Genomic DNA, 22704 nt, shown 5'->3' with positions numbered 1-22704 from the left:
CCTGAGTTTATTTCTGTCTATTTAAAGTGTACCCATCTGTTGTAGGAAATGTTTTCCTTGTCCCAAAACATTGCATTATTCTTTAACTAGATACAGATCCACAGTCCCTTGTCCAACTCTGTGGGGCTAGATATACTTCACCATTGAGAAATTTTTCTTATTTTAGAAAGGTGACAGAGTATATTACATGACATCCCCTGGAAAGATCTGGAACAGAATCCATAATTAAACAGTTATGTTTTTGCTGCAAAGAGTACAAATGTTCACTCATTAGGGTGAATAAAAACTATGTAAAAAGGCTTATATAAGTCCAGGTTATATTCTAACACAGGTATAGAAGGCTAGAATGGACTGCTAAATAATTAAATTATTATGTTAATTTTTATTTTTTAATTTTAGGATTGCACATAAAGATTGCAGACTTGTTTGACTGCTCCTCACCACAAAAAGAACAGTTTTGCTATGTCCTTTCTCAAGGTTCTGTGGCTTCTGTCTAGGACAATTCTGTTTTCACTAATTTTGGTCTCCATTACTGTGCAAGGTCTCTAAGAGTGGAGGGTGTATCTTCATCTTTGTGTACTCTTCAGAGCTGAGGGTGTTCTCAACTCTTACTAAGTGTGTTAGGTACACATTATAAACAAGAAAAAAAATTACACCTATTTTCCAAATGGGTTTCAGTGCTAAAAGTACTGTCTTCCAAATATGACAATACTCTTTTTTCATAATCATTAATAGGTATTTAGTGATCATTCAAGCAAGGTTGTTGTTTTTTTTAAAGAAGCTGTCTAAATTGTATTAATTTCCACAAGAAGATCTCATAAAGAATTTAACCCATTGATGATCTGCTTGATTAGAATTCTGGAAAAAAGTAGGTAATGGTCCAAAATTTAAAATTCTAACCTAATTAAGAAAACTAGGACACAATGGTGGAGCATTCTTAGCAGCTTGTTTGCAATTTATATGTAAGTTATTTAAAAGTCAATGATGACATTCTTTGACTAAAGTTGATTTAATGTGCATTTATGAACATTTTCCTTCTTAGTGATGTTATACTTCAAAAGAAGAAACAGCCATTCTTGCCATCTCACCTATATGTTGTCCATACATGTGATAAAAGAAGCTGAAACAATACGCAGTGTTCGTGGGTCCATATGGGTTTCTGGGAGCTATGCTGAATACAGGGCTGAGAAGCCGAGCCTTTTCACCTTCCAGTCTTGGTCGAGATGTCTCAATGTACATATAAAAACCTTCACAAAGACAAAAATAAGATGTTTAAACATATTATTATTAGGTAACATTAAATTTAACATCATTGATAAGTTTTACAGTTTTCCTACAAGTGCAGATTGAGAGGAGGGTTTACATCTCAGTTAAGAAATTCGTATACGTATAAGACAATATAAAGAATAAATAAATAACATATAATTAAAAGTAACATTGTTGCCCTGGCCAGGTAGCTTGGTTAGTTAGAGCATCATCCTGAGCAGCAGAGATTGCCAGTTAGATACCCGGTCAGGGCACTGTGCTCCTGTCCTTCTTTCTCTCTCTCCTTAATCCTCTCTTGCTAAAATCAATTAAAAATTTTTAAAAAGTCACATTGTTTAAAATGAATTAACATTTGAGACCAAATTAGAATTTTACACTTACTTAAATTTTCAAAAAAAATTCTACTCTCTCAACTATATGTGTCAATGAAATCTGAATGTTAATGTCTATAAACCTTGGCTATATCTGAATTATTGATGCTGTACACAAAATTTTAATATTTTATTCCATAATCTTCAAATCTATAGCTAAGCATTGTCTTACATTTCACATTCTCGGCATTGCTAACATTGCTTACAGAGTACGGTCGTCATGAACATATGTCATACCTTCCTTGGAGCCACTGCGATCAGCATTTGGCCCAGTGTTTGGAGTGTATTTTGTATTTCTTGTTGCGGTACTTTGCTTTGTCCAGTCAAAATTATCCGTGTCATCTTGAGTGAACAAACAAATGTTACCATCTTCAAATCCGCAGTGAAATTCTCCTGTTAACAAATTTTAATTAATGTTAATAAAATTAATACGAACACTGCAATAGTATTACAGGAAAAACTTAAATTATCACACAGAAATCCTAATGCAAAACTGCAAAGACTGAAAGAGCCATAATTTTCACAAGGTTAAAACTTAACATCAAATGTTTAATTTTAATGAAAAAATATTAATATATAAATCAGTCTCTTATTTAATGCTTTAAACTCAAACCATTTTCCTCTGAAATATTCAGATAACTAAAATTAAAGACTATAATTTACCCTTAAACTATGGCTAGAGAATTTTCCCAACTTTCATTTTTCAGAGTAGGAATAATCCAAACAAAACCGGCAGTTAGAAAAGGATCTGTTTTATTCACCAGGAAGCATGTTAGAGCTGTCTACCTTGCGGTGAGAACTTCTCACACCAAGTTCGGAGATGCTTTCATGTACCTATTTGTACAACTGAAGTTTACTCAGGGAAAGTTAATAACAATTTCTTTTAAAAAGTAGTCACCTTTCATGCTTTATTTGAAAATGATTTGTCAGATACTTGAAATTCACTAAAAAAAGTAATGAAAAGACTTTATGAAGACTAAGTGGAAGAACCGAGGATATTTTGAATGTCTGCCGCATGCTGAGTTCAGATCTAGTAAGTCCAGACAGAGCTTTTTTCAGGAAATGAGAGTGGTAGTAGCACTTCTAGGTATTAGAGAGTTTTCTTACTGAGATGTTTCTTGTTTGAATACAGGAACAAATGAAGGAGATAAAAATGTCCACTAGACACAGAATTAAAATTATCCTTAATTGAGAAAATTTTGACATAGTTTATATTATTTTGTTCAAACTCATTGTAACTCGATAAAATCACAGTAATACTAATTCATGAGGCTCACAGAGAGAAAACTTAGGCTAAATTCAGCTGGTAAAAATAAAGTCAAACTGAGTAAAGATTCCCTGGAACTCACAGAGATATAAATATCTAAAGAACACAGAGTCCCTTTTGTTTATTTTCCTCCTATACTATGGTGTAGATTTATCAGCTATTTGTCAGATATCATTGGGAGTGGAACCATTACAATTGGGATTGTGCCTCTGAGTTCATCTTTGTGTTCCTATATACTAACAACAAATTATTTGAAAGAGGATTAAGAAAACTATCCCATTAACAATTGCCTAAAAATAATAATATACTTAATAAACTTAACCAAACAGATGAAAGACATACATTGAAACCTATTGAACATTGATGAAAAAAATTAAAGGAGACACAAATAAACGGAAAGATGCCCTATGTTCTTGGATTGGAAGAATTAATATTGTTACAATATCCATACTATTCAAAGGGATCTGTACATCAATACAATCTCTCTAAAAATTACAACAGCATCTTTTTATATAGAAATACAAAAAACATCCTAAAGTTCATGTGAAATCACAAAAGATTTCATATTTTCAACAGAATTATAAGCAAGAATAACAAAACTGGAAACATCATACTTACTGGTTTTAAAATATATTATAAAGTTACACTAATTAAGAATATGGTACTTGTACACTGTTGGTGAGAAAGTACATTGATGCATCTATTATGGAAAATAGTATGGTGGTTACTAAAAAAATCCCACTAAATATAGAACTACTGCATTATCCAATAATCTGTCTCATGAGTCTATACCCAAAAGGAATTAAAGCAGTACCTCAAAGAGATATGCACTCTAATAATTATAGCAATACTATTCATAGTAGTCAGTATATACAAACAACCTAAGTGTCTGTTGATAAATGAATAGATTAAAAAATTGTGGCAGATATAGGCCATGGAATATTTTTAAGTATAAATAATTAAGGCTATCCCACCATTTGCAATAACAGATAAAACTGGAGGACATTATCCTAAGTAAAAAAGCCAGACGCAGAAAGAAAAAATTGCATGATATCACTTACATATAAAATACATTAAAAGTCAAATACATAAATACAAAGAGTAGAATGAAGGTTGTCAGGGGCTAGGGAGATATGAAAATGGAGAGATATTGGTCAAAGGGTAAAAAGTTTCATTTATGTAAGATTAATCAGTTCTAGAGATCTGCTGTACAGCACTGTGTCCATTGTTTACATACTAGAGCAGTGGTTCTCAAAGTGTGCACCAGGGCACACTGGTGCACCTTAGAAGATTTTCAGGTGTGTCCTATTGTATTCCAGAGAAATATGTGCCTGTTTGGGACCAAAAAACCAACAGGGTTTTTGAAGTTTAGATTTTTGGGGGACAGAGGTGTATGGAATTGGCTGTCAACTGACAGTCTGCCCAACCCCCCACCTCACTTGCCTGATTAGGTTGCAAAAGGCTGTTAAGCTGTGGTGCTGGATTGTTTACACTATCCCCCCCCCATATTCCCCGGAAACACTGGAGGCAAGTTTATTCTATCTTTTGTTTGGTGTAAAGTTAAGATGATATGTGTAGTGGGGTTTTAGATTGATGATTAAACATAAGGAATTGTCTCTTGAAGCCTTTTGGATTTCTATAAAAGAAGAAGATGTGGCAACATCTAAAAAAGCTTTGAATTTTTTACTACAATTTTCAACATCCTATTTATGTGAATTAGGGTTTTCTACCCTCAACACAATTAAGAATAGAAAGAAAGGAATTCTGCAATGTATTGATGAGGAAATGAGAGTTTGCTTTTCAAATATATGCCCAAACATTGAAGAAATCTCAAGGACATATTAGGCTCATGTTTCTCATAAACACAAGAATAAAAAAGCTTAACAGGACCTGCCAAATTTACTAAATCTTACTAAGAATGTATCTATATATGATACCTTTTGTCATCATTTTATTTTTTCACCTTTTTTTTATGAATTCTAAAAAGCATAACTCAAAAATGTAACAAAAATATTTTTAATGTCAGAATAAATTGAATTTTGTCATATTTATTTTATTTAATTACCATAAAAGCATGCTTGGACTTTATATTTTTTCTTTAATATTTGACTTAATTATTATAACATATTGCTCATTGTTACTTTGGAATCATAATAAGGCAAGTGTTTGATTTTGAATGCTTTCTGTTGTTTTATTACATTATATACAAAAACAGAATGTCCAAAAGCAAATGTAAAAATTGAAAATTTCAGTTTATAGATCTGGCATAACTTTTTGAATATTACTGAAAATTATTTTAATGAATATTTATGATGCCATTTAAACATGTCTGTTGTATAATTTAGCCTAGTTTAAAAAGAAATAAAATGGAAATATATCCTAAAAATCTTGAAACACTAATTTGAAAGAATATATGCACTCTTATGTTCATTAAATGTTATTTAAAATAGCCAAGATCTGGAAACAGGCCAAGTGTCCATCCATAGACAAGTGGATAAAAAAAGCTGTGGCATACTACTCAGACATAAAAATAAAGAAATCTTACCTTTTTGTGATAACATGGATGGATCTGGAAATTATGCTAAGTGAAATAATCCAGTCAGAGAATGACAAATACCAAATGATCTCACTTAAATGTGGAATCTAACAAACACAATAAACAGATCAACAAAACAGAAACAGAGGTATGGACAAATGGAATAGATGGACAGCTGTCAGAGGAAAGGGGGAAGTGGAGACTGGATAAAAGAAGATGAAAGGATGAGCAAAAAAAAACATATATACATAATACATAGATACAGACAACAGGATGGCAATAGCTAGAGGGAAAGTGGGGGATGGAGGTAGGAAAAAGAGGGGCATGAAAACAGGGCAGAAAGAGACTTTGTTTGGGACAAAGGGTGCACAATGTGGTGTGTAGATGGTGTTATATTGAATTGTACACCTGGTTTGGCTAAATATGTCATCCCAGTAAATTTTTAAAAATTGCTTGCTTTTAAAACAAACACATTTTTGAAGTTTTTGAGTCTCTCACAACAAAATTAAGCTCTAATACAACTTATGCAAACTTAAGACATGCCTTTAATTTAACATATGACTAAACTTTTCATAATCTGGTTTTGTTTATATATGCCTTAAATTGTTTACAGTAAATCTGAAGGAGACATAAGACAATAATAAGTCACATTAAACAGAAATACATCAATATTCTCAATAGTTCATTACCTCTGTAAACATATATCTTTACAGTGAAAAATCTATTACTAGAGAGATTCTTTTTTAATTATGCAAGTAACAAGATGATGGCGATGGAGTAGGCAGATGTATCAACTTCCACCTCCCAGAACCAAAGTGGATTACAACTTAATTTTAAGAACAATTATCTGGAAAAACCAACTTTGGACTGAACTAAGAGGACTCTTTAACCAAGGATCACTAAAGAAGCCATACTGAGACAGGTAGGAAAAGAGAAAATGTGGAGAGGGCTGCCCAGCTCCCAGGAGTGAGCGGTAGCCCAGAGGGACTCTTGTGGCAGGAAGTGAGTTTAGCGGAGAGAAGAGGGTCTTGGGCCCCAGAAACAAAGCCCCAGCCTGTAGCCCCAGAGCCTAGAAGAAGCATAAGGACAGTAGCTGTGAAACAAGCCAGGGTACTGTTTGCGAGAAAGAACTAATTTCTCAGATCCAGGATTGGTCTTAAAGGGTTTGTGCAGAATACCACTTTCACAACCATCTACCCGGGGCTCCGGGGAATATGGAGAGCTGAAAGGACTGGAGTAGCAGGAAGAGAGTGTAATCTATGAGGCACAGGGAGAAACACTTTGAGAGACAGCCGCCTTAACCCCTGGGCAGAATCACTCCCCAAATCTAAAGTGAATATTTTTCCTGGAACCAGAAATACCAGTAAAGGGAAGCAGGTCACGAGCCAAACAGAAGCTTTCCTGCTGCAGTCAGAGCAAAGAATTGCTTAGAAGCAGGGAGCCATCAGCCATCAGGAATACAGTATTGAGTACGGTGCTGCATCCCCCCACCCCAACTGCTGAATGCTTGTATGAGGGTTGGTGGTGACGGGATGTGGGAACGTTGTCTGGTCAGCAGGGGTAGAAGCTGGGGGCTGGATGCAGCGGTGGCCCAGGTAAAGTGCAGTCTTGCACACCAGGGGCAGAGGCCGAGGGCAGTGGTGGTGGACGGGGCACACAAAAGCAATCCAACCCACGGCCATTGGCCAGGTGCGTGAGGGTGGTCATGCCTGCAGTCCCACATGTAGGAGCATGGTGAAGGCCTGGGGCTGGCCAGGGCTTGCAGCCCAAATTCAAGGCTTGTAGCCTGGGCACGTGAGCACAGTCCCACCCGTGGCAAGGCAAAAGCTGCAGTGACTGCTGTAGCAGGCTGGGGCCAGCAATGCCAGTGCCCAGACACCAGAGGCAGCAGGATAAGGGGTGGTAGGCTTGAAGACAGACCACACCTAGGGAATACAGAGGCCACACCCATCAGACTCCTGTGACCACACCCTTCATATACACAGACACATGAGAAGGCAGAGAAATGTAACCCAAATGAATCAACAAGAGAAATCCCCAGGAAAAAATTTAAATGAGATGAAAATAAACAAAATAACCAGATGCAGAGTTTAAAATAATGATTGTTAGGATGCTCAAAAATCTTAGAGCAACAATGGATGGACATAACAAGCACCTAAATAAAGAGGTAGCAAGTATAAAAATGGACATTGAAATATTTTAAAAAATCAGTCAGAAATGACAAAATATCAGAAATGAAGACCATACTGGAAGAAATTAAAAGCAGAATATTGATGAAGCTGAGAATTGAATGAGTGAGTTAGAGGATAAAATAAACGAAAGCATGAAAGCAGAGTAGCAAAAAGAAAAGAGGCTCAAAAAGTCTGAGGAAACTCTAAGAGAGCTTTGTTAAAACATGAAGAGAAATAACACCCGCATCATAGTGTTTCCTGAAGGAGAATAGAAAGAAAATGAGTAGAGAATCTGATTGAAGAAATCATAGCTGAAAACTTCCCTAAATTGATGAAGAAAAAGGTCACACAAGTTCAAGAAGCACAGAGAGTTCCATTAAGGATGAACCCAAAAAGGCCAACAACAAGACATATCATAATAAAAATACAAAAATTAAGAGATAAAGAAAGAATACTAAAAGCTGTAAAAGAAAAGCAGTCTATTACCTACAGAGGAGCCCCCATAAGGATGACTTCTGATTTCTCAACAGAAACATTAGAGGCAAGAATGGAATGGCAAGAAATATTCAAGTAATGCAAAACAAGAGCCTACAAACAAGACTTCTCTATCCAGTAAGGCTATCATTTATAATTGAAGGACAAATAAAAAGCTTCCAAGACAAAATAAAAACTCAAGGAATTCATTACAACCAAACCTATGCTAAAATGGCAATAAATAATTACATATCAATAATAACCTTAAATGTAAATAAATTAAATACTCAAATCAAACAACATAGGGTAGCTGCATGGATAAGAAAACAGGACCTGTCTACAACAGACACACTTCAAAACAGAAGTTAACATAGACTGAAAGTAAAAGGATGGAAAAAAATATTTCATGCAAATTGAAATGAAAAAAATGTTCGGGTAGCAATACTTATATCTCACAAAATAAACTTTAAAACAAAGGCTATAGAAAGGGATAAAGAAAGGTCACTACATAATGATAAAGAGAGCAATCCAACAGGAAGATATAACCATTATAAATATCTATGCACCTAATATAGGAGCACCTTAATATATAGAGCAGATTTTGATGGACATAAAGGACAAGATCAATAGCAATTCTATAGTAATAGGGAATTTTAATACCCCACTAACATCAATGAATAGTTCCTCCAGACAAAATTAACAAAGAAACAGCAGAATTAGGACATACTAGATAAACTGGATTTAATAGATATCTTCAGAATCTTTTACCCAAAAGCAGCAGAATATACATTTTTTTCAAGAACTCATGGTACATTCTCTAGGATAGACCACATGCTAGGACACAAAATAAATCTCAACAAATTTAAGAAGATTGAAATCATATCAAGCATCTTCTGTAATCTTAATGGCATGAAACTAGATATCAACTATAATAGAAAAACACTCAAACACTTGTTAACTAAATATCTTGTTATTAAATAACGAATGGGTTAAGAATGAGATCAAGGAAGAAATCCAAATTTTACTTGAAACAAATGAAAACAACATACAACAACTCAAAATTTATGGGACAGAGCAAAAGCAATTCTGAGAAGGAAGTTCATAGCACTACAGGTATATCTTAAGAAGCTAGAAAAAGCTCAAATGAACAATTTAACCCTGCATCTAAAAGAACTAGAAAAAGAACAGCAAGTAAACCCCAGAGGAAGTAGAAGGAAGGAAATAGTAGAGATCAGAGCGGAAATAAATGACATAAAGGCCAAAAAACAAATACAAAGAATCAATAAAACCAAGAGCTGGTTCTTTGAAAAGATAAACAGCATAGACTCACTTTTAACTAGACTCACCAAGAAAAAAAGAGAGAGGACTCATAAATAAAATTAGAAATGAGAGAGGAACAGTAACAACTGACACAGCAGAATTACAAAGGATTGTAAGAAAATACTATGAAGAACTGTATGCCATAAAATTAGACAACCTAGGTTAAATGGACGAATTCCTTGAAACATATAATCTTTCAAAAATCAATATAGAAGATTCAGAAAACCTAAACAGATGGATTTCATCAAACGAGATTGAAACACTTATAAAATAACTACCAACAAATATAAGTCCTAGGCCAGATGACTACAGAGATTAATTTTACCAAATATTCAAAGAAGAACTAACTCCTATTCTTCTCAAGCTATTTCAAAAAATTCAAGAAGAGGAAAACCTTCCAAATTCTTTTTATGAGGCAAGCGTAATTCTGATTCAAAAACCAGGCAAAGACTATGAGGTGAGAATAATTCTGATTCCAAAACCAGGCAAAGACACTACAAAGAAAGAAAAGTATACACCTATATCCCTGATGAACTTATATGCTAAAATTTCAAAATATTAGCAAACCGGATCCAGCAAGACATGAAAAAAATTATACATCATGATCAGGTGGGATTTATTCTAAGGAGACAAGGCTGGTACAAAATCAGCAAATCAATCAATGTGATTCAACACATAAACAAAAGAAAGAATAAAATCCACATGATAATATCAATAGATGCAGATAAAGCATTTGATAAAATCCAGCACCCATTCATGATCAAAACTCTCAGCAAAGTGGAGATATAGGGATCCCACCTCATCATGATAAATGCCATCTATGACAAACCCAAAGCCAACATCATAATCAATGGGCCAAAATTAAAAGAAATCCTTTTAAGATCAGGAACAAAGCAGGGGTGCCACCTTTCACCACTCTTATTCAACATAGTTCTGGAAGTCCTAGCCACAGCAATCAGACAAGAAGAAGGGATAAAAGGAATCAAAATTGCAAAAGGAGAAGTAAAACTATCATTAATTGCTGAGATATGATACTGTATATATATATAAAACTCTAAAGTCTCAGTCAAAAAACTACTGGACCTGAGAAATTAATTCAATAAGGTGGCAGGATATAAAATCAATATTCAGAAATCAGTAGCATTTTTATACACCAACAATGAACTGTCTGAAAGAGAAAATAGAAAACAATCCCCTTCACTATTGCAACAACAACAAAAAAGTACCTCAGAGTAAATGTAACCAAAGAGGTTAAAGATTTGTACTAGGAAAATTATAAAACATTTTTAAAGGAAATCAAGGAAGGTACAAACAAGTGGAAACATACACCATGTTCATGGATAGAAAAAATAAACATCATTAAAATGTCTATATTACTCAAAGCAATCTATAAATTCAATGCAGTTTCTATCAAAATACCAATGACATACTTCAAAGATATAGAACAAATATTTCAAAAATTTATATGGAACCAAAAAAAGACCACACATAGCCTCAGAAATCCTGAAAAAGAATAATAAAGTGGAGGGTATCACACTTCTTGATATCAAGTTATACTACAAGGCCATTGTACTCAAAACAGCTTGGTACTGTCATAAGAACAGGCATATAGATCAATGCAACAGAACAGAGAATCCAGAAATAAACCCACACCTATATGGACAATTGATATTTGACAAAGGAGGTAAGAGCATACAATGGAGTAAAGACAGTCTCTTTAAAAATGATGTTGGGAAAATTGGACAGGTACTTGCAAATAAATGAAACTGGATCACCAACTTACACCATTCACAAAAGTAAACTCAAAATGGATAAAACACTTAAATGTAAGTCATGAAACCATAAACATCTTGGAAGAAAATATAGGCAGTAAACTCTCCGATATCTCTCGTAGCAATATTTTTGCTGATTTATCTCCACGGCAAGTGAAATAAAGGACAGGATGAACAAATGGGACTATATGAAACTAAAAAGTTTTGCACAGCAAAAGACACAGTTAACAAAATAAAAGGACAACCCACACAATGGGAGAATATAATCACCAATATTTCTGATAAGGGGTTAATAACCAAAATTTATAAAGAACTTGTAAAACTCAACAACAGGAAGATAAATAATACAATCAAAAAATGGCAAAAGAAATGAATAGACACTTCTCCAAAGAGGACATACAAATGGCCAGTAGGCAAAAAAAAAACTGTTCAACCTCACTAATCATTAGAGAAATGCAAATTAAACCCACAATGAGATGCCACCTCACACCTGTCAAAATGGTACTTATTAACAAAACAACACATAATAAGTGTTGGAGAGGGTGTGGAGAAAAGGAAACCCTCCTGCACAACTGGTGGGAATGCAGACTGGTGCAGTCACTGTGGAAAACAGTATGGAGATTCCTCAAAAAATTAAAAATGGAACTGCCCTTTGACCCAGCTATCCACTTTTAGTAATATATCCTAAGAATACCAAATCACTGATTCAAAAGAAGAAATGCACCCCCATGTTTATTGTAGCATTGTTTACAATAGCCAAGATCTGGAAACAGCCCAAGTGTTCGTCAGTGGACAAGTGGATTAAAAAGTGGTGGTACATATACACAATGGAATACTACATGGCCGTGAGGAAGAAGGAAATTTTACCTTTTGCGACAACATGGATGAACCTGGAAACTATTATGTTAAGTGAAATAAGCCAGGCAGAGAAAGAAAAATATCACAGGACCTCACTCATTTGAGGAATCCATTTGAACAATATGAACTGAGCAACGGAACAGAGGCAGAGGTGGGATCAAAGGGACCAGAGGGAAAGCAGTCAGGGGGAAAGTACAAGAGAAGAGGGGATCAGAGCAAGGAAAGAGATTAACGAAATTACATATACATATCACAGCATTATAGAGAACAGGACAGCAAATTCTGGAGGGAAAGGAGAAAGGCATTGGAGGAGGTGGGAGGGGTGGTGAGGAGAATAAGGGGGTGGGGGGAGCTATATTTGGTGGGACACTTGAATCTATATAAACATATTAAAATCATAGAAAAATTATGTAAGTACAATGTAAAAAAACCCCACTATTTAAAACCATTATAATATTATGATTATTCTGTCAAATCTATGTGGTAATTAAAGACATATGAAAAAAGTTTATCATAAAAATGTTTATTGGAATAAGGAATAACTTCTTAGATAATGAAAATGCACTTAGCTATAAAAATCTTAGCTAAAGTCAATGTAATTTAATTATTAAAAGTTCAAAAAATAGAAAAGTAATAAAGTCCTGGATTTTTACAGATACGGAATTGAAGATTTACTTTGTCTTCAACTTTTCACTAGTTTTCAAATTACCGCATGATTTTGGCAAAAATTCATAGACTACACAGAAATAAAAGAATATACAGTATTTGAAGTATTCTCCATTACATGGTATCCAAAATTGTGCTTTACTTTCCTGTCTCATTTCCAATATGGTGAAGAAAGGATGAGAACTCAGGGTTAAACAGCCTGATGCCCAGTAGTCCCCAAGCCCGAAGGCCCTTATCCTCCCTTTACTTGCTTTCTTTATTTTTTATCTTATTGTTTCAGCTTCACTGAGCTACATTTGACAAATAAAAACTGTATATATTTAAGGTGTACAACTTTGTTTTATTATGAAATGGTCACCAGAATCAAATAAATTAGTATATCCACCATTTCAGTTATCACAGTATCACAGTTACCATTACTTTTCTTTTCTTTTGTGATGAGAATGCTTAAGATCTACCCTATTAGAAAATTTTAGTTATACAATACAGTACTTGTTAAGTATAGCAGTCACCAAGCCAGACATTAAATCTCCAGAAGTGACTCATCTTACTTAATTGAAAGTGTATCCTCTTTGATCAACATTTTCCTGATTCCCCCTTCTCTTTCTGGCAACAACCATTCTAGTGCCTGTGCCAGAGTTTGACTTTTTAGATTCCACATGTAAGTGAGATCATGCAGTATTTGTTCTTCCATGTCTGGCTTATTTCACTTAGCTTAAGGAACCAGGTTTATCCAGGTTGTTTCAAATGACAGGATAACTTTTTTTTAAGCTGAATAATAAAATTTCCCTTATTATTATCTCTATACTGCATTTTCTTTACCCATTCATCCACTCATTCACATTTAGTTAGTTTTAATCTGTTGGCTATTGTGAATACTGCTGCAATAAACTTGGCATTACAGATACTTCTGATAGATTGTGATTTTATTTCCTTTGGATTTATAACAATTTGTGGAGTTATTGGATCATACAGTACTATTTTTAAAATTTTTTGAGGAACCTCCATATTGTGTCCTTTAATGGCTGTAACAATGCACAGTCCTCCTTACAGTGCACAATGGGTAATTGAAGAGACAATCCTTTCCCCATTGTGTGTTCATGGCACCCTTGTCAAAAATCAGTTGACCATAAATTTATGAATTTACTTTTGGGATTTCTATTCTGTTCCATTAATCTAAAGACCAATTTTTATGCCACTACCATACTCCTTTGATTACTACAGCCTTGTAATACATTTTAAAATCAGAATGCATGATGTCTCCAGCTTTGTTCTTCTTTCTCAACTCACATTGGCTACTTGGATCTCCTGTTGCTCTATATGAATTTGAATATTGTTTTGCTATTTCTTTAAAAAATGCCATTGTTATTTTGATACAAATTGAATTTAATTAGTAGATAATTTTGTGTAGATGAACATTCTAACGATATTAATTCTTCCAGTCCATGAACAGAGGATCTCTTTCCACTTATTTGTGTCTTTAATTTTCTTCACCATTGTGTTATATCAGTGTACGTTTCTGATTTCTTTTTTTTTAATTTATTTATTCATTTTAGAGAGAAGAGAGTGAGAGTGAAAGAGAGAGAGAGAGGGAGAGAAAGGGTGGAGGAGCAGGAAGCATCAACTCCCATATGTGCCTTGACCAGACAAGTGCAGGGTTTCGAACCGGCGACCCCAGCATTCCAGGTCAATGCTTTATCCACTGCACCACCACAGGTCAGGCCTGATTTCTTTAGATAAGTTTATTACTAAGTATTTTTTTCTTTTTTTGTTGTTACTGTGAACGGGATTTTTTCAGATAGTTCATTGTTAGTGTATAGAAAAGCCACTGTTTATTGCATATTGGTTTTGTATCACACCACTTTATCAGTTCTGACTTTGGCTGATATTTTAGAATGGGTAATTAAAGTAAATCTTCTCTTTAGTTTTAAGTTGTTTTCTAGAAAAAGTCAGGTTTTTATGCATACTATCTATAATAATATTATCTTGTACTCACAATCTCTAACATACAGCAAAAAAAAGTCTAAAAGTTTTGAAAAAATTTTAAATTTTAATAATTTTACAGACCATAGAACTGAAACTAAATATACTTTTCAAAACATTTAAAACCTCTTTACAGTAGAAAATTTCAACTCCATTGTTGAGACACTTGAGAGACCCCAGAATTCATTTCAATCTTATTTCATATGTTTTCTTTTGATGATCACAAGCCAGCATGGGCAAAAGTTCAGTTTTGGTCTGTGGCACTTTTCTGAGGATATAGCAGCATATGCGAAAGATCACGGAATGCTGCTGGTGCGTGTTGGAGCCTGGAGAACGTGGTTCTCTTGACAATTAATCATTTTTCCTTGCAGTTAAAATTTTCAATCCAAAGATTTATAAAAAAAAAAATAAAGGCCCTGGTGGGTTGGCTCACCAGTAGAGCATCAGCCTGGAGTGTGGAAGTCCCGGGTTCGATTCCTGGCCAGGGCACACAGGAGAAGCGCCCATCTGCTTCTCCACCTCTCCTCCTCTCCTTTCTCTCTGTTTCTTTCTTCCCCTCCCACAGCCAAGGCTCCATGGGAGCAGAGTTGGCCAGGGCACTGAGGATGGTTCCATGGCATTCGCCTCAGGCGATATAATGGCGACAGCTGCAGCTGAGCAACACCCCAGGTAGGCTGAGCATTGCCCCCTGGTGGACATGCGGGGTGGATCTCGGTCAGGTGTATGTGGGAGTCTGTCTGTCTGCCACCCCTGACTTCTCACTTTGGAAATTTTTTTAAAAATTAAAATAAATAAATTAATTAATTAATAGAAAGCCTTCATTTAAAAAATTTAATATATGCTAACAAATGCTTTTTGGGGGGTATAATAAAAAACAAAACTGTGACAAAATTTCATGAAATTACTCTATATATTTTGGAAGTCGATATTTTGGATAAACTCACTTAAGTACTATGTAAGTTGATAAAATGCAAAAGAGCATTTAGGCTTGGTTTGATTTGTTGCAATATATAAAGCTTCATATCACATTTATTATCATATTAAATATAATATATATATTCCATTACAGTCCTAACAATTATTTTTTCTAATAAGAAGATGTTGCAGAAAAGCCATAATTTATAATTTCCAACATATATTCCAAAATTTTTAAACTTTTTATCAAGACAATAATCTTTTTTGGAAGAAATATTGCTAAATGGTATTATAAGAATTCATTATACATAATTATAAATTACACATAAGACGCAAGATTTAGCATTACCTTCTTCATTTTAAAAAATAACTTAGAATCAAAACAGAAGTAGTTAAAAATTTTAATTATGCATTTTTCTCATTTAGACTTTTTTCTTGAACTATTTAATTTTCATTTCCTCTTCAACTTTATTAACAATAGCATTACTGGGAAGGTATGTTTTAATCAAGTGCAGTGGATAAACAGTAAGTATATTGTATCTAACTGAAATATTATAGCAAAATTATGATAGCAGAAGATAAGTTTGCTAAGGCCTGGGGTGTAAGGAGGTTTAAGTAAAAAAAAAAAGCATACAGAAATTTTAGGGCTTATGGATCTTTGTGATGAGGTTACATGACTGAATTGGTCAGCAACTCTTAAATAAGTCTACACAAGAAAGGGTGACTTTTATCATATATAAATTATAACTATAAATGACAAAAATTAAAAATATTACAAGATTTAAGCAGAAGACTCAGATAAATGTTATCTAACCAAGGGAAAGAAAAATTACCTTTCCATAGCAAAAATCTAAAGCAAAACATTACCTTCTTTTAAATGTTGCCTTATTTTCATCTCTTACTGAATAATATCTGGCTAGTTTATTAAGAATATGAATCTATGCCTGATTAGGTTCAGTGGTTGGAGTGCTGGACTGAGACACGGAGGACTCAGGTTCAAAACCTCAATGTCGCCAGCTTGAGTGTGGGCTCATCTGGTTTGAGCAAAAAAGCTCACCAGCTTGAGCCCAAGATCGCTGGCTTGAGCTCAAGGCACATATGAGAAAGCAATTAATGAAGAACTAAGGTGCCACAATGAAGAATTGTTCCTTCTCATATCTCTCTTTTCCTGTCTCTCTGTCCCTATCTGTCCCTCTCTCTGTCTCTATCTGTCAAAAAAAATTAATATGAATCTATTAATATAATAAATGGCTTTGTTTGATAAAATATTTTTCTTATGTATATTTAGGATCTGAAAGCAATAATAGGGTTAAATCACTAAATAAGGGAAAATATAAGTGTCAACAAAACTAATTATCTTGAAAATTTATAAGAATAATCAGGTAATGTTTACTAAAAAGTTTTTATTCTAAGCAACTTTCCACTTCTATTATATTGAATATTCATTAAAAATCAAAAAGTAGTATCTTGGAAGATGGAAGCGGAGTAGGCGGATGCACAGACGCCCAGCTCTCAACACCAAACTGGAATACAAATCAATTTAGGAAAAATCAGCAAGAAAAACCAACACTGAACTGCAAGAACAGCTCTCAAAAACCAAGGAGCAAAGAGGAAGCCACAATAATCCTGGTAAGGAGTGCCTGAATCTCCTCTCCTTACAGGAACGGAAGGGGGGGGTGAGGCTGAGAGCCCAGAGAGGATTTCACAGAGGAAAAAAGAGCAGAAACTACTGCACACAGCCACTTACCTGGCGACCAGGGAGCAAGGTGGGTTGAAAAGATCAGCTTATCTCCCAAGTGGAAAGGACAAGGAGAGGGACAAACTGTGAGGGGCTAAAGTATGCAAGAAACGAAATAAAAAAAGCTGACTCATTCATGCTGGAGGCGGCTATAGCTGGGGGAGGGACTGAACCTTTCACAAAACAGAGCTGAAGTGCTTCCAGATCAGAGATCTCCGGACATCTATCCAGCTCCAATCAGCGCAACAAGACACAGCTGAAAACAAGAAGTGGGGAGGAGGGGCAGTAACTCAGGTCTCCATGGAGATCTGAGATACACCTCCCCCTACTGAAGCTGAGAAAAAACCCTGCCCCCAGTGAGATTAGTTGGTGTAAGAGACCTTCAGCATCTCAGGTTACACCCACAGCATTCCTGGTTACAGTTTTAAGGAAGCCCCCTGCTGAGATCAGTTAACAAGACTATCACCTGTTAAGAAAACAAACAAATCAAGACTTCAAAGCTGCCCAAATCCGAAAGTGGATTATAAATAATAGCTGATACCAACCCAAGAAGACCTAGAAATAACACAACTGAAAACTTGAGGCAGACAACACCAAGCCTAGACTCAACCAACTCTACAAATAAAACACCATTATGAGAAGACAGAGGAGTGCAAACCAAATGAAACCACAAGAGACACCTTTGAGAGATGAGCTGAGTGATATGGAAATAATCAAACTTCCAGATGCAGAGTTCAAAATAATGATTGTAAGGATGCTTAGGGATCTTAGAACAACAATGGAGGGGCAGTTTGAAAACCTAAATAAAGAAATAGCAAGTATAAAAAAGGATATTGAAATATTAAAAAAGTCAGAGATGACAAGTACAATATCAGAAATGAAGACCACAATGGAAGGAATTAAAAACAGGATGGATACAGCTGAGGATCGAATCAGCGAGTTGGAGGACAACTGGAATGAAGGCATGAAAGCAGAGAAGAAAAGAGAAAAGAGACTCAAAAAGTCAGAGGAAACACTTAGAGAGCTCTGTGACAACATGAAGAGAAATAACATCCGCATCATAGGGGTTCCTGAAGAAGAAGAAAAAGAACAAGGGATACAGACTTTGTTCAATCATATCATAACTGAAAACTTCCCTAAATTAGTGCAAGAGAAACTCTCACAAGTCCAAGAAGCACAGAGGACTCCATTAAAGAGAAACCCAAAGAAACCTACACCAAGACACATCATAATTAAAATACCAAAGCTGAGCAATAAAGAGAAAATATTAAAAGCTGCAAGAGAAAAAAAAGTTATCACCTACAAAGGAGCCCCCATAAGGATGACATCCGACTTCTCAACAGAAACACTTGAGGCCAGAAGGGAATGGCAAGAAATATTCAAAGTAATGCAGAACAAGAACCTACAACCAAGACTACTTTATCCAGCAAGGCTATCGCTTAAAATCGAAGGAGAAATAAAAAGCTTCCCAGACAAAAAACAACTCAAGGAATTCATTACAACCAAACCAACGCTGCAAGAAATGTTAAGGGGCCTGTTGGAAACAGATCAAAGTTGGAAAAGAATATAGCAAAAAAAGGAATACACCTTTAAAGAAGAAAATGGCAATAAACAACTACATATCAATAATAATCTTAAATGTAAATGGGTTAAATGATCCAATCAAAAGACATAGGGTAGCTGTGTGGATAAGAAAACAAGACCCATACATATGTTGTCTACAAGAGACACACCTTAGAACAAAAGACACACATAGATTAAAGGTAAAAGGATGGAAAAAAACATTTCATGCAAACGGAAATGAAAAAAAAGCTGGGGTAGCAATACTTATATCAGACAAATTGGACTTTAAAACAAAGAATATAGTAAGAGATAAAAAAGACCACTACATAATGATAAAGGGAGTAATCCAACAGGAAGATATAACTATTATAAATATCTATGCACCTAATATAGGAGCACCCAAATATATAAAGCAGACTTTGATGGATTTAAAGGGCGAGATCAACAGCAATACTATAATAGTAGGGGATTTCAATACCCCACTAACATCACTAGATAGATCCTCAAGAAAGAAAATTAACAAAGAAACAGCAGACTTATTGGAAACACTAGATCAACTCGATTTAATAGATATCTTCAGATCCTTTCACCCTAAAGCAGCAGAATATACATTCTTTTCAAGCGCTCATGGTACATTCTCTAGGATAGACCACATGTTAGGGCACAACAGTGCTCTCAACAAATTTAAGAAGACTGAAATCATATCAAGCACTTTCTCTGATCACAACAGCATGAAACTAGAAATGAATCACAGCAGAAAAGCTCAAAAATTCTCAAACACATGGAAACTAAATAGCAGGGTGTGAAATAATGAATGGATTAAGAATGAGATCAAAGAAGAAATAAAAAAATTCCTAGAAATTAATGACAATGAGCATACAACAACTCAAAATTTATGGGACACAGCGAAAGCAGTGCTGAGAGGCAAGTTCATAGCACTACAGGCACACTTTAAGAAGATAGACATAGCTCAAATAAACAACTTAACCCTACATCTAAAAGAATTAGAAAAAGAACAGCAAGTAAAGCCCAAATGTAGTAGAAGGAAGGAAATAATAAAGATCAGAGCAGAAATAAATGACATAGAGGCTAAAGAAACAATACAGAGGATCAATGAAACTAAGAGCTGGTTCTTTGAAAAGGTAAACAAGATTGATGAATCTTTAAGTAGACTCACCAAGAAAAAGAGAGAGAGGACTCAAATAAATAAAATTAGAAATGAGAGAGGAGAAATAACAACTGACACAACAGAAATACAAAATATTGTAAGAAAATACTATGAAGAACTGTATGCCAAAAAACTAGACAACCTAGATGAAATCGACAAATTCCTTGAAACATACAATCTTCCAAAAATCAATCTGGAAGAATCAGAAAACCTAAACAGACCGATTACACCAAATGAGATCGAAACAGTTATCAAAAAACTCCCAACAAAGAAAAGTCCAGGGCCTGATGGCTTCACAACAGAATTCTACCAAATATTCAAAGAAGAACTAACTCCTATCCTTCTCAAACTATTTCAAAAAATTCAAGAGGAAGGAAGACTTCCAAGCTCCTTTTATGAGGCGAGCATAATTCTGATTCTAAAACCAGGCAAAGACAACACAAAGAAAGAAAATTATAGGCCAATATCTCTGATGAATATAGATGCTAAAATCCTCAACAAAATATTAGCAAACAGGATCCAACAATATATGGAAAAAATCATACACCATGATCAGGTGGGATTTATTCTGGGGAGGCAAGGATGGTACAATATTCGTAAATCAATCAATGTGATTCATCACATAAAGAAAAAGAAGGAGAAAAACCATATGATAATTTCAATAGATGCAAAAAAAGCATTTGATAAAATCCAGCACGCATTCATGATCAAAACTCTCAGCAAAGTGGGAATACAGGGAACATACCTCAACATGATAAAAGCCATCTATGAGAAACCCACAGCCAACATCATACTCAATGGGAAAAAATTAAAAGCAGTACCCTTAAGATCAGGAACAAGGCAGGGGTGCCCCCTTTCACCACTCTTATTTAACATAGGCCTGGAAGTCCTAGCCACAGCAATCAGACAAGAAGAAGAAATAAAAGGCATTCAAGTTGGAAAAGAAGAAGTAAAACTATCATTATTTGCAGATGATATGATATTGTATATAGAAAACCCTAAAGTCTCAGTCAAAAAACTACTGGACCTGATAAATAAATTCAGCAAAGTGGCAGGATATAAAATTAATACTCAGAAATCAGAAGCATTTTTATACACCAACCATGAACAGTCAGAAAGAGAAATTAAGGAAACAATCCCCTTCACAATTACAACCAAAAAAATAAAGTACCTAGAAATAAACTTAACCAAGGAGACTAAAGACTTGTACTTGGAAAATTACAAAGCATTGATAAAAGAAATCAAGGAAGATACAAACAAGTGGAAGCATATACCGTGCTCATGGTTAGGAAGAATAAACATCATTAAAATGTCTATATTACCCAAAGCAATCTATAAATTCAATGCAATACCAATTAAAATACCAATGACATACTTCAAAGATATAGACCACATATTCCAAAATTTTATATGGAACCAAAAGAGGACACGAATAGCCTCAGCAATCTTAAAAAAGAAGAATAAAATGGGAGGTATCACACTTCCTGATATCAAGTTATACTACAAGGCCGTTGTACTCAAAACAGCCGGGTACTGGCATAAGAACAGGCATATAGATCAATGGAACAGAACAGAGAACCCAGAAATAAACCCACAGTTCTATGGACAACTGATATTTGACAAAGGAGGTAAGGAAATACAATGGAGTAAAGACAGCCTCTTTAACAAATGGTGTTGGGAAAATTGGACAGCTACCTGCAAAAAAATGAAACTGGATCACCAGCTTACACCACTCACAAAAATAAACTCAAAATGGATAAAAGACTTAAATGTAGGCCGTGAAACCATAAGCATCTTAGAAGAAAACATAGGCAGTAAGCTCTCCGACATCTCTCGGAGCAATATATTTGCTGATTTATCTCCACGGGGAAGTGAAATAAAAGACAGGATAAACAAATGGGACTATATCAAACTAAAAAGCTTTTGCACAGCTAAAGACAACAAGAACAGAATAAGAAGACAAACTTCACAATGGGAGAACATATTTGACAATACGTCTGATAAGGGGTTAATAACCAAAATTTATAAAGAACTTGTAAAACTCAACCCCAGGAAGACAGACAACCCAATCCAAAAATGGGCAAAAGAGATGAATAGACACTTCTCCAAAGAGGACATACAGATGGCCAATAGGCATATGAAAAAATGCTCAACATCACTAATCATTAGAGAAATGCAAATTAAAACCACAATGAGATATCACCTCACACCAGTCAGAATGGCGCTTATCAACAAAACAACACGGAATAAGTGCTGGCGAGGATGTGGAGAAAAGGGAACCCTCCTGCACTGCTGGTGGGAATGCAGACTGGTGCAGCCACTGTGGAAAACAGTATGGAGATTCCTCAAAAATCTGAAAATCGAACTGCCTTTTGACTCAGCTATCCCACTTTTAGGAATATACCCCAAGGACACCATAGAATGGCTCCAAAAGGAGAAATGCTCTGGCATGTTTGTGGCAGCATTGTTCACAATAGCGAAGATCTGGAAACAGCCCAAGTGTCCGCCAGAGGACGAGTGGATTAAAAAGCTTTGGTACATATATACTATGGAATACTACTCAGCCATAAGAAATGATGACATCGGATCATTTACAATAACATGGATGGACCTTGACAACATTATACGGAGTGAAA

The 22704-nt window shown here is 35.0% G+C and overlaps 1 protein-coding gene across 1 annotated transcript in view; it reads right to left on the bottom strand.

The window, feature by feature from the left end:
- MDGA2 (MAM domain containing glycosylphosphatidylinositol anchor 2) overlaps positions 1–22704 on the bottom strand; it is a 1032115-nt gene that overhangs the window by 32298 nt on the left and 977113 nt on the right. The window contains exons 13-14 of the mRNA XM_066277806.1: positions 1875–2030; positions 1089–1247 (exon numbers count right to left, since the gene is read on the bottom strand). Of these exons, the coding sequence (XP_066133903.1) occupies positions 1089–1247; positions 1875–2030 (315 nt within the window). The remainder of the gene's footprint in view (positions 1–1088; positions 1248–1874; positions 2031–22704) is intronic.

This window comes from Saccopteryx bilineata, chromosome 4 (genome assembly GCF_036850765.1).
Source record: "Saccopteryx bilineata isolate mSacBil1 chromosome 4, mSacBil1_pri_phased_curated, whole genome shotgun sequence".
Taxonomy (NCBI): domain Eukaryota; kingdom Metazoa; phylum Chordata; class Mammalia; order Chiroptera; family Emballonuridae; genus Saccopteryx; species Saccopteryx bilineata.
This window is presented reverse-complemented; position numbering and strand designations above follow the sequence as displayed.